Here is a 13,157-nt window from a genome sequence, read left to right as displayed (position 1 = left end):
TCAATCACTTTTAGTATTTCATTGTATTTCTTTCTAGGTGGGTTTTTTTTTTTTACATTTAAATTTATATAGATATATACAGACATCATATATATATATATTTTCCTGTAGTTAAGCCATTTATTATTTTATAGTCTATTATTTTATGCTCTAATAAGCCACGGGGCTTAGCCAGGCTTCAGCCTCAGGTACAGATGCAGAAACAGCCTCAGAGACACAGTGAGGGTGGCCGGAGCGGGGGACGGGGAGTGGATGAAATAGCGGGGAGGGACTGCGAGGTACAGATCGGCAGTTACAGGACAGTCTCGGGGTGCACAGTACAGCACCGGGAGTGCAGTCAGGAACAGGGTGATAACTCTGTATGGTGCTGGCGGGTGCTGAACTATCAGGGGGGCCACTTTGTAAATTATATAAATGCCAATCACCGTGCTGTGCACCCGAAACTGGGATGAAGTATCACTGAATGTCAATTGTAGCCAGAAAAGCCACAGGTTCTCTTTTGAAGTTGTATGACATCTCTTTCGTCTTGGCCTTTCTGCATGGTCTTCACATCAGCTGATAGTTTCTGCTCTTTCCCAAGCCTCATTATTACATCGTTTAACACTGAATACAGTTGTCTTGCTCAATCTTAAAGGGAAAGTTTGAGTCTCATATTTTTACAATTTGAGATATTCTTGTATTTTTGTAAGCTATTCTTTTTTCACTTAGCAGCATATTGTGAGATTTTTCTATGACAGTAAGCATTTTTGGTAAACAGTAATTTTGTTAGATATATAATATTCTAATGAATAGTACTATTTGACTATTCTATAGTTAGAAATTTAGGTTGTTTCCAGATATTTTGTTTATTTGCTTTGCTATAATGCAAAATGCATATCTTTGTACATAAGCTTTGTCCAAAATTCATAATATTTTCCTAAGCTAGATTTACCTAGAGCTAGAATTACTAGATTTTAAGGTATAAACATTTGAAAGGCCATTCATACTTGCTTGCAGATTTCTTTCCAGAAATTTTATAGCAATATTCAGCCCTACCTAGCAACCTATGAACATGTCTTTTCTTACCATACCCTTACTAGAATTTGGATTTATGTGATAAATGTTTGACAAATTTTTTTAAAATACGTTTTTATTGTTTTTTTTTGTTTTGTTTTGGTATAGAGAGAGGAAAGGAGAGGGATAGAGACATAGAAACATTGATGGGCTGCCTCCTGCATGCTCCTTACTGGGGATTGAGCCTGCAACCTGGGCATGTGCCCTGACTGGAAATTGAACCAGTAACCTCTTGGTTCATGGGTGGATGCTCAACCACTGACCAGGCTATTTGACAAATTTGATAAGGGTAATGGTATCTCATTATTGGTTTTATTTGCATTTGTTTGATTACTACTTAGATTGAACATTTAAAAATAATATTAGTCATTTGTATTTTTTTCTGTAATTACTTATTCTTGTCTTTACTTTTGTTGATATATATTCCTAATGCATAGTGATTGGGCTCTTTCACTAAATATTTTTTAAAATATTTATTGCATGATTATAATATAAAATATGAATTTTGTTATATTTATTGCAAATATTTTCCCAGTTTGTCTTGCTTTTTTATTTTGTTTGCTCTTTTAACATACAAAACCCTGAAATTTATTGATGAGCTTTGAGTGATGAGTTAAGTAATCACACACATTTTCTTCTTGGCTTTTTAACATTTAGCTTTCTAATGCAATTGGAATTTGTTTAGTATAAATATTGAACTTAGTATAGATATAGTATAATACAGGATAAGTTAAAATTTTATTTTATTTTACACACTCTTGGGAAGTATTTCAGTTCTTTGTTAAGTAATCCATCGTTCTCATCTTTATTATGTGTTAAAGTTTTAAGTATTCTAAAATCTATTTCAGGGCTATTTTTTCTTTTTCATCAGCCTACCTGTCAAATTTCATGCCATAATAAACTATTTTAATTGTATTTTATTTTATGTTAATAGTCTTTTATGTTTTGACTAGTGGCTCTGCACACGTAGCTTGCTGCTGCTTGTCTCAGCTGGCCGTCCCGCCCACTGCCGCTCATAGCTCTCCGCCCCACGTAGCTCGCTGCCCCGCCCTCCTGTAGCTCTCTGCCGCTCGTAGCTCGCTGCCCTGCCCTCCTGCTGATCGGTCATTATGCGTCACTGTGTTAACAACCATTTGCATATTACCTCTTTATTATATAGGATGATAGGAGAAATCTCATAATTTTCCTATTAAAAGTATTCTTACAAGACTCTGTCCATTCTTCCAAATTAAGTTTTAAAAATTGAAATATATTTGACATATAATATTGTGTAAATTTAAAATGTAGGACATGTTAATTTCATACATTTATATATTGTGATATGATTGCCATTGTAGTAATAATTAGCACCTCTATCACATTATATTCTTTCTTTTTAGTAGTTGGAATAATTAAATTCCAGTCTCAGATTACTTTTTTAACTAAAAACAATCTTCTTAGGATTTTAAGTAGAATTTCTTTAAACCTCAAAATTAACTTTATTCATTTCTTGATTTAGCAATACAAGTACCTACATTTGATTTACTCATCTCTGGAATTGGTAGCTAGCTTTCATTTTAATCACCATTTTCTTTAACACCATTAGCAGCTTATTTTATGTTTATTCAGCCTTTGGTATTTGAAGTAATCTCTGGAGTCAAGTCTGAAGAAAATGTTTGACTAGCAAATTTTTTAAGATAGCTATCAAAGAGGTTTCTTCTCATGGTTTCTTCTGGGAATGACAATTTAACTAGGTAAATAATCTTTGAAACACAACTTTGATTTGAGTCTTATCTTTCAACTAGAGGCCCATTGCACAAAATTTGTGCAGTGGGGGTGGGGGTCCCTCAGCCCGGCCTGCGCCCTCTCGCAGTCCGGGATCCCTCGGGGGATGTCTACCTGGGGATCAGGCCTAAGCTGGCAGACAGACATCGCTTTCGCAGTCCGGGGCTCTCGCTCCTTACCACCCGCCTGCAGTGGAGGCGGGAGAAGCTCCCGCTGCTGCTGCACTCGCCAGCCAGAAGCCGGGCTTGCTGCTCCTTAGCGCTGTCTCGGAGGCGGGAGAGGCTCCTGCCACCGCCATTGTGCTCGCCAGCCGTGAGTCCGGGTCAGGGCTTCTGGCTGAGTGGCGCCACACACCCCCTGCCCCCATGGGAGTGCACTGACCGCTAGGGGGCAGCTCCTGCGTTGAGCACCTGCCCCCTGGTGGTCAGTGCATGTCATAGCAACCCGTCGTTCTGCCGTTTGGTCGATTTGCATATTGGCCTTTTATTATATTACTAGGGGCCCAGCGTGCACGAAATTGTGCGCGGTTAGGGTCCCTAGGCCTGGCCTGGCCTCCATCACATGGCCTCTGCTGCCCTGCAACGCTACATGAAGCTCCCCACCCCAGAACGCTCCACGATGCTCGCAGCCCCACCACTGCTCCGCGAGGCTCCCCCGCCCCGCGACTGCTTCGCGAAACTCGCTGCCGCCTGGGTGACTGCTCCGCTAAGCTCACGGCCACCCCGAGAAGCAGCCCACCACCGCCGCTCAACCGTCCCCAGTCCTGCCCCACCACCAGCCCCCCTCATGGTGAGCGGCTCGGGAGCTGGGGGAGAGAAGGGACCGAGAGGTGCTCCATGCACTTCATGGTGACCGGTCACCCATTCAGTCGTGATGCCACCTAGCTCTTTATATATATTAGGATTATATAGGACTAGAGGCCCGATGCACGAAATTTGTGCAAGAATAGGCCTTCTTTCCCCCGGCTGCCAGCACCGGCTTCCCTCTGGCACCTGGGACCCGGGCTTCCCTCCGGCCGCTGGCAGGCACCTGGGACCCGGGCTTTCCTCACAGCCCCAGCTTCGTCTGGAAGGACTTCTGGTCTAATTAGCATATTATGCTTTTATTATTGTAGATAGTTTTCAGGTACTTGTTGATTTACTTAGAAAAACCTAAGCAAACTCTGATTCGTAATCCTTTAAAGTGTCTGTCTTCCTCTTCTTCACCCTTTGGTAGCTTACAAAATTGTTTCTTTTTAAAAAAATATATATTTTATTGATTTTTACAGAGAGGAAGAGAGAGGGATAGAGAGTTAGAAACATCAATGAGAGAGAAACATCGATCAGCTGCCTCCTGCACACCTCCTACTGGGGATGTGCCTGCAACCAAGGTACATGCCCTTGACCAGAATCGAACCTGGGACCCTTGAGTCTGCAGGCCGATGCTCTATCCACTGAGCCAAATGGGCCAGGGCCAAAATTGTTTCTTTTTCCTTGTGGTTTAGAAATGTTAATCGACTCTGCCTTAATGTCCTTTTCTGTTAATTTTGTTTGGAATGCCATCATCTTTCTGTATCTCTGGCTTCTTTCTCTTTTTTTGTTTTGACTTTTTAAAATTTTCTTCTGTTATCTTCAGCTTTAGAACATCTATTCTGTGTTCATTGTGGGTTAAATTATTGTAGGTTGAATCTCCTTGCTCTGTTCTTCAACTATTTAACATTCTATACCATTTCTTGTATTTGCATAACCATTCTGTTCTCAAGGTATTTCACAACTTTTTCTTCTTTGGTTGAGTTATTTGCAATGTCATTTCATCTTCAAATGGTATGCTTAATCCTTCACTTTCCATTTTCATTGCACTAAACTCATTTTTAACTTGAGCCATTCTTATTTAATATAAATGACTTTTCAAAATCTGAGTGTTTCATCTGTTCTTTAAATACTTACATTTTTCAATCATTTCTTAATTTTTTAGACATTAAAAATGAATGAACTTTTATATCTCTTCTTGTTTTGTTTTCCTTTCCAAAATGCTCTTGATTGTAGGTTTTTGTTGTTGTTAATTAATTATTCTTTCATGTTGATGAGCTAAGATTTGCTGGCACTGACAAGTTTTTATTATGGGTTATTATAATTTGCATTTTAATGAGAAGAAAAGAACCTCCTGGCCCTCTTAATCCTTCTTCTATCTTCTTGCATTCCTAGAACCTATTCTATAGGAAGCCTGACACATCACTATGTGAAAATAGCTGATTAAACTTTTTTTTGACATTTTTTTCTTCTGTTTTAGGGGCTTCACTGTGACTTTGCTTGCCTGATGTTTCGATACTTAGTAAATAAGCCTTCAGAAAAAAGGGTCAGGGAGATCATTGTTAATGCTGTTGAAATTGAGCAGGTAAGCAGGGAAGCTTATATATGATTAGCACATCTCTCTCTGAAGTTTGTATCATTCTATTATTAGGTTGACTCATATGAAACTGCCATTTTGCAGGTAAAAATAAAAATCAACAATTTTATATGGTCAATCTGACAGTACCAATAGATAATGTATTACAACTATTATGTCAGTTTATAATTTGGTTTATAAGTAAGTATTATACATTACTTTATGTATATAAAGTCCGTTTAAGGACTGTTTTTTTTTCTGTTTCATTGACCTGTCAAATTTTGTGCCATAACAAACTATTTTAATTATTTTAGCTTTATATTTTTAGATTGTTAGCTGTTAGACTAAAAGTGATGGTTTCTTGTTTGTTTTGTATTCTCAAAAATCTAGCAGGGTATCTAGCTAGAAGCATGCACCAGATGCTTATAGAATAAATAAATTAATTAGTGAATAGTAAAACTCAATTTATAGCATGTTACAATCTATGACTAGAAAGATCTGGATGCTCCACTTAGGATGTGTTTTATTATTTGAAAGAACTAGTTTAAAAGTAAAACAATTTTTTAAATATATTTTATTGATTTTTTACAGAGAGGAAGAGAGAGGGATAGAGAGTTAGAAACATCGATGAGAGAGAAACATCGATCAGCTGCCTCTTGCACACCCCCTACTGGGGATGTGCCCGCAACCAAGGTACATGCCCTTGACCAGAATCGAACCTGGGACCCTTGAGTCCGCAGGCCGACGCTCTATCCACTGAGCCATACCGGTTTCGGCAAATTTTTTTAAAAAATGTTTTTAAAAACAGCCAAACAACTTATATTGGGAGAGGGGAAAAGGCATAAAATACATTTTGGTATCTGTAATCATTTTGAGAACTAAATTCAGATGGTTAATGTTTTTATTTTTCCTCTATTAACACTTTACCATTGTCTGTTAATGTAATTGGAGTACAGTTTATCTTCCAACCCTCTTCCAGTCTCATTTTCATTGTTAATTGTGTTTTCTCTCTTTTGTAATGTCCTTCCATAATGATGTTCTCCACAATGATCATCTTTGGTGAATCTTTTTCTACATATTTCAGAACAAAGTATCTCCAAATATCATAATTTACCCTGGCCGGGTAGCTCAGTTGGTTAGAGCATCCTCTCAGTACGCCAACATTGCGGGTTCAATCCCCAGTCAGGGCACATACAAGAATCAACCAGTTGAATGCATAAATAAGTGGAACAATAAATCGATGTTTCTCTCTTCTCTCTCCCTTCCTCTCTCTCTAAAATCAATCAGTATAAAATTTAAAAGTACTAGTAATTTGGTAATTAGTTTCCATTTATTTTGGCTATTTGAGAATGTGAAATAATGTGAACAGTAAATATCCCAAACATTTTTAAACAAATGGACATTGTTTTCCATGTTGAAAGAATTTAACCTAGTGTACTTTCCTTGGACAAGATTAGTGACTTAGAAGATTAATAAGACTAAAACTGTCCTTTTATTTGGAAGATACATACTTATTTCATGTTCTGTCTTTGTACTATATTCTATTTTTGTTTTTCTCTCAGGAATTCTTAACAGAAGCCTTGCCAGTTGGCCTCATTGGAATGAATTGTGTTTTGATGAAACAGTATATTGAGTTTGTAGCTGACAGATTACTTGTGGAACTTGGATTCTCAAAAGTAAGATGTTTTAAAATGTATGATTAAGCTAAAATGTTATTGTCAAATGAGGTGACTAAAATATTACATTTCAACTGAAAGCATTTGTAACATACTAGTTTACTTTTAAAATGTCCATTGCATTGTTTTGCATGAACAAATTGGCTTTGCAAAATCCTTTGAAACTTAAAATGAAATTCATAACAGAAGTAGAATGCTGATAAATCTTAGAACTAATAAGCTCAATAAATTATTTTCTAATAATTGCATGTATTTATTTAAAATCAGATTATTTTTAGATAATTGTATTTCATATGCATTTATGTGTTTTACCCTCATATAAATCTCCATGTGTCTTTGTTGTAATTTGGAGGTTAATACTTTTTAAAAAATATATTTTTATTGATTTCAGAGAGTAAGGGTGAGGGAGAGAGAGAAACATCACTGATGAGAGAGAATCATTGATCGGCTGCCTCCTGCACACCCCGCACTGGGATTGAGCCCGCTACCTGGGCACATGGTTCATAGATCGATGCTCAATCACTGAGCCATGCTGGCTGGGCTGGGTTAATACTTTTAAATAGGAAATAGTTATTATGACGACATTAACTATCATAACTTACTCTTTGAACTCAGTTGTCTTGAAGTTATTTCTGTCATTTTGTTTATCGGATATAATGTATCTGAGTTTCGTAAAGAGGTGTGATTTTCACATGACTTAGCAGATGGCGGTTGTTGCCAGACTACCTGGGTTTGAATCCTGGTTCCACTACGTTCTCGCTATGTGACTTAGGCAGGTTGCTTAACCTTTATCTCAGTTTCCTATCCATAAAATGGAGATGAAAATCATAGTACCACAAAGGATTGTTTAAAGCACTTAAAATAGTGTAAAAGCACACCAAGTGGTCATGTTTTATTCACAGAACTTGACTGTGTTCTGCATTTTGGTTGGTTGGTATTAAATCTTTCATTTCCTGAGATAACCTCCTTTTCCTTTTCTACTTCTTAGAATACCAGAGATGCTAGTAACTTGAAGAGGTTAGTAGGTGATCTTAGTCATCTGAACATTTATCAGCCTTGAGCCTCTCCAGATTCTTAGGGAATAGTGTGGTACTGTGGGTGACTAGATACGTGTTAGAGACTTTTTTTTTTCTTTCCAATTTTTTTTATTAAGGTATTATATGTGTACATAGTGTTAGAGACTTGAGCTCTCTTATCTGTTGCTCTTCTTGTGGGATATAATTTGGCTTCTTCAGAGTCTCTAATAACATTTCTTCTTTTTTTCTTTTCAGATTTTTCAGGCAGAAAATCCCTTTGATTTTATGGAAAACATTTCTTTAGAAGGGAAAACAAATTTCTTTGAGAAGCGAGTTTCAGAGTATCAGCGTTTTGCAGTGATGGCGGAAAACACAGATAATGTCTTCACCTTGGATGCAGATTTTTGAAACCCTTCCCTTATCTAAACTTATCATTGGTAAATAGCAGTCTATTTTTCTCTGCTTTAAAAAATATAAAAACAAAAAATTTCTTTTTTAAAGTATCTCCTTTAAGGAATTCCTAGGAGTTTTCTCAAAAGGAAATTCAAAACCAAATATCAGTCCATTTGGATCTGTATGAATAACCTTTAACTTTCCAGTTTAACAACCAGAGTCTGACGTAAATGCTTTTGTTTTGTTACCAAAATATAAGATGGCATTATGTAGTGATTAATAGCTGAGGTGAGGTCTCAGATATAAATTTGAGATTCTGTCCTTACTATTTTGTGTGACACTTGGCAAGTCAGTTAATTGCTCTCAACCTCAGTGTACTTACCTTTAAAATGATTATAACAGCCCTGGCCAGTGTGTCTCAGTTGGTTGGAGCATCATCCCATTAATCAAAAGGTGGTGGGTTTGATTCCTGGTCAGGGCATATGCAGGAGGCAACTGATTGATGTTTCTCTCTCCCATTGATGTTTCTCTCTCCCTTCCTCTCTCTAAAATAAATTAAAAATAAAAATAAATAGAGTGTAATAGTAGGTCCTAAATTCAGAGAGTGAATGTGAGGATTTAGGCACAAAATAAGTGCTTAGTCAGTGCTACCACCACCACCACCACCACCACTACTGCTATTACTACTAGAACGTATTATTATTAATAGTGTTAATTGCAGTGATATTGTGATAAACTGCTCCCATTTCAAGGTAATTATAATTCTAGATCCTAAGATCCAGAGTTAGATCTTAGCATTTTTAATGTTTGAGGAAGGATATAAAGAGTTCCTAAAGATAATAATTCTCATTAATTTGAGAGTAACTTCTTTGAATTCCTTGGTATGGAGTAAAGGAAATTTAGTTCTTAGTTGCTTTGGGCAGGATACTTATGGAGTGGAATCCAGGAGGTTATTATAATAGTTGGCCTTATAAGCAAAATGATTCTGCTCCTTTAGAAATTAAAAAGGGTAACTATTGCCAGATGTAACCCTGGAATGTTTAAAACCAGGCAAATTAGCTAGACTAGCATTTCCCAAAGAGTGTTTGAAGAGTTATTAGCCCTCTAGATATTTTGGGGGGTTCTGTGGTCAGATGAGTTTGGGAAATGCTGTACAGTCTATTCCTCTTTACAGTATACACTCAGTACATCAAAGACTGAGAAATTCTGTAGTATGTAAACTTATTTCCCTCTGCATATTCCAAACTTAACACAGATATGTTTTTCATTTGTTAATATCTAACCTGACTAGCATTCCTCAGAACATACTTCGGAAAAAGCTGGCCCGGGATAATTTTATACGTAGAAGAAGGTCTTGTGGCTAAGCCAGGGAGAACCTGCTGGGGTTATGAGCCATTTCAGATTTATGCCAAGCTGAGTAATGTACTGTGATTGGGCTCATCTGTATTTAATACTCTTAAAACTCTTTTTTTTTGCTGTTGTGAGATGTAGTTCTTTTAATGGAACTGGGCATGCTGCAGGATAGCAGATGGTGCGGGAGATGGAGAAGGGGCCAGAAGCCAAGCTCTCTGAGCAGTCTGCCCCTCTTTACAGTGAGGAAGTGTCAGAGGTCGCCTGAGCCCCAGCAGGCAGTGGGGTGCCCCACTCACAGCATCACACCAGGTCATAAAACTCTGGAAGCTCAGATTTAGAGATTTCCTCTTTGTATAAATTTTTGCTCCACGCATGCCACAACTATCTAATTGATTAAAACAGGATGTTCTCAAGTGGATGCAAAAGGAAATGACTGTAACCTTATTTGTTAGCATAATATCAGAAACTTGAGATATCTGGCCTTTGATAATACCATTTGTTCAGTGCTTCATAGTTTGCCAGGTGTTTTTAACATCACGTCATTTGGTCTCGCAACAGTGTTCCGAGCTTGACAGAGCAGCTAGTATTGAAATTTTACCAATGGAAAGAGTGAGGCTCAGAGAAGTTAAATGACTTGGCCAAGGTCTGTTCATAGTCACTATCCCTACAATGTAATTTTTTAAAGGTCATCATATTTCTTGTATTTAGTCATTTGTCGACCTTCTTGATTTGATTTTGCCTATTTCCCCATTAAAGTATTACATACTTTAATTAAGGTATCATATACATTAATTAAAGTATCGAAGTATCATAAACATCTTAACTATATTCAGGTAATATGTTCAAATATATTTATTGCCATACAAAAGCTTAACATTTAAAATTGATAATATCTGTAATGATGGAATGGAAGAAAAATAGTCCATATTTACAGTCCATATATCCTTTGTTTTGAATCCAAATTTTTCTCATAGGTAATGACAGGTGCCTTAATTTGAAGCTTATTTATAGTAGCAATAAACCTAACTGTATTGAGATGAAGAAATTTTAATACTGAAATACTGGATTTTTAATACACTGGTGTATTATATTCGGTATTCTATACCCTTTCCCAGGCCTCCAGGTTGCATATTTATTTATTATGTTTAGTATTTTGGTTCTTAGTTTTGAAGGAATCAAGAAATTGTGGAATTTCTTTTTAGTATTATCTCGCAGGTAAAGAAAGAAAGAGTATGTTTACAATTTTTTAACAGCACATGTATTTAAATCATTGCTATAGCAGTTAAAGTTAATTTTTTTTTAGGAATATAAAAACTGGTAGTCCTATGATATATTGCATTTATTTAAAATGTTTCATTTTAGTATGTAGAATCATGTCTTAGAAGGATTTGGGGAGACAATTTGATCCAGTGCTTTCAGACAGGGCTGTTTTTGTCCAATTATATACAATAATGAATAATTATTATTGCAATACAAGCTTACCCCAGTCATGTCTCTATATATGAAATTTTTACTGTTGTTTCATTTTGGAAATTCAAGTTTTCTGCTTTTGCCATTTTGTTTTTCATTTGTTCATTAAAAAAGTGATTATTGAGAAAGACAGCAGCTTGCATATTTAAAAAATAAATTATTGAATTGTCAGAGTCTTGCATTTCACATTTAAATGTGCTAACATCACTGTCATAGAATTCCCAAATTGCATTTGTGCAGATTAAGCTGAGGGCCAAGTGTCACTAACTGGTTTTCAGTGATAAAGAAGGGCTGATGGGCTTACATGACAGCAAATGGAGTCCCCTAATCAGTTCTTATGTTTTTGAACTAAGTTGAGTGAATTGGTAGCCGAATCAGGAACTCGTCCCCAGCAGAATCTGCATACATGGTACAGAAGTCAGATCTATATGTCTTTGTTTGAAGTGGTCTGCTCCTTTTTAGACAGCTGCGGGTGCGAAGGGGAATTGGACATTCCTGAGGCTGTCCGAAGAAAGAATTTAAGCCTTCGAATTTTAGGTTATTTCTGTTCAAGAAAATATAGGTGCAAATGAAAGGCTGGAGAATGATTTTTTTATACAGATAAAAATATAACAATTCAGTCTTTTTCTAAATTCACAAGATTCATAACTCATGCATTTGACTTTGTTTTATGACCATGTTTTGATATTTCCAAATGTCTGGTCATTTAGCAAAGTTATTTGGTATCTACTGTGTACTGAGAGCTTTATGAGGTGTGGTGTACCTAATATTTTTTTGCTAAAATACATTATGGTCAATCAGGACAGCCCTGCATACATAGAATTCCCCCCCCCCCAAAGAAATGAGTTATTTTGTTTTAGTTTAGTTGAAATAAACTGTATCATAGCTACATTACTTGTGTATGTCCTTTTTGAGTAAGAGTGTTTATTCGTGCAAGGGCTACCCTAATCAAGAAATGTACATATATTTCCCCAACCCATTATGAACCCAATAATCCAGTTTTTCCATATTTGCATCCAAGCAGCCAAATACTTCTAGAAAAAAAGTCATACACGATAAATTGGATCTACTATAAATTCATGATTGCCCACTGTCTTAGTCCAGTCAGGCTGCTATAAAAAATAATAGGTGACTTAAACAAGACACTTATTTCTCTCAGTTCCATAGGCTGGGAAGTCCAAGATCAAGGTGCAGACAGATTCACTGTCTGGTGAGCCCAACTTCCTGGTTCACACAGCTGTCCGCTCGCTGTGTCGTCCGTGGAGGCAGAGCCAAGAGAGCTCCCCGAGGTCTCCTTTTAGAGGCACCAGCTCCAGTCACCTCTCAAGGCCCCACCTCCAAACCCATCCCATCGGGAATTTGGTCTTAACATGAAGTTTGGTGGGACACAAACATTCAGTTCATAGCGCCTACCTGAGCCCCTTCTTGCAGTCCTACTACAATTTCTGGTAAACTCGGTCTCCATTCTCCTCAGCTGCTTTTTCACCCTGTCTCCCCTCGGCTGCTACCCTCACTCCAGATTTACAGAGCACATGGGACCCACTTGCTTTGTATATGTCATCTCGTCTCATGCTCTTAATGATCCTGTTGGGAAGGTATTTTCCCCTTCCTCTCACAGTTATTTGTTGAGTGTATCCTAAGTGCCAGGCACTGTGCTGGGTGCTGGAGATCAAAGCAGGGGAAGACGTCCTGTCTGCTTCATGGAGCACAGTGGGGTAGACACGTAATTAACAAGCGAAGTAAAGAAAAGGTTATTTCCTCCATTTGGGAGAAGACTTTCAGAGAGGTCCACCTGTCTACTCCTTGCTTCAAGTGGTTCAGATAGAGCCGGCATTGTGGCCCAGTTCTGCTTGATAGCAGAGCTCATGCTCTCCAGAATCCCCAGGTGAAGACATGGCTGCGTCTCTGATGGGCACAGAGTCCCAGGTCCCGCTCCTTCGAAGGGCTGCGTGGCCTGGCATGGCAGCAGTGAGCCCGGGCCAGAGAGCCGGCAGCTGCAGGTGTGCTCCGGCTCCAGGGGAGAGGGCCGGCGGGGGTGAAGGTTAGACTCAGCCCCATCCTGCTAGCA

The 13,157-nt window shown here is 37.8% G+C and overlaps 1 protein-coding gene across 2 annotated transcripts in view; it reads left to right on the top strand.

Annotated features, from left to right (window-relative positions):
* Positions 1–11,917, top strand: part of RRM2B (ribonucleotide reductase regulatory TP53 inducible subunit M2B) — a 33,409-nt gene extending 21,492 nt beyond the window's left edge. For both annotated transcript variants that reach the window (XM_079795852.1, XM_079795853.1), the window contains 3 exons: positions 5,086–5,190; positions 6,744–6,857; positions 8,129–11,917. In XM_079795852.1, the coding sequence (XP_079651978.1) occupies positions 5,086–5,190; positions 6,744–6,857; positions 8,129–8,281 (372 nt within the window). In that variant the 3' untranslated portion in view covers positions 8,282–11,917. The remainder of the gene's footprint in view (positions 1–5,085; positions 5,191–6,743; positions 6,858–8,128) is intronic.
* Positions 11,918–13,157: the final 1,240 nt, after the last annotated feature.

The sequence above is a fragment of the Cnephaeus nilssonii genome, assembly GCF_951640355.1.
Source record: "Cnephaeus nilssonii genome assembly, chromosome: 18".
Taxonomy (NCBI): domain Eukaryota; kingdom Metazoa; phylum Chordata; class Mammalia; order Chiroptera; family Vespertilionidae; genus Cnephaeus; species Cnephaeus nilssonii.
This window is presented reverse-complemented; position numbering and strand designations above follow the sequence as displayed.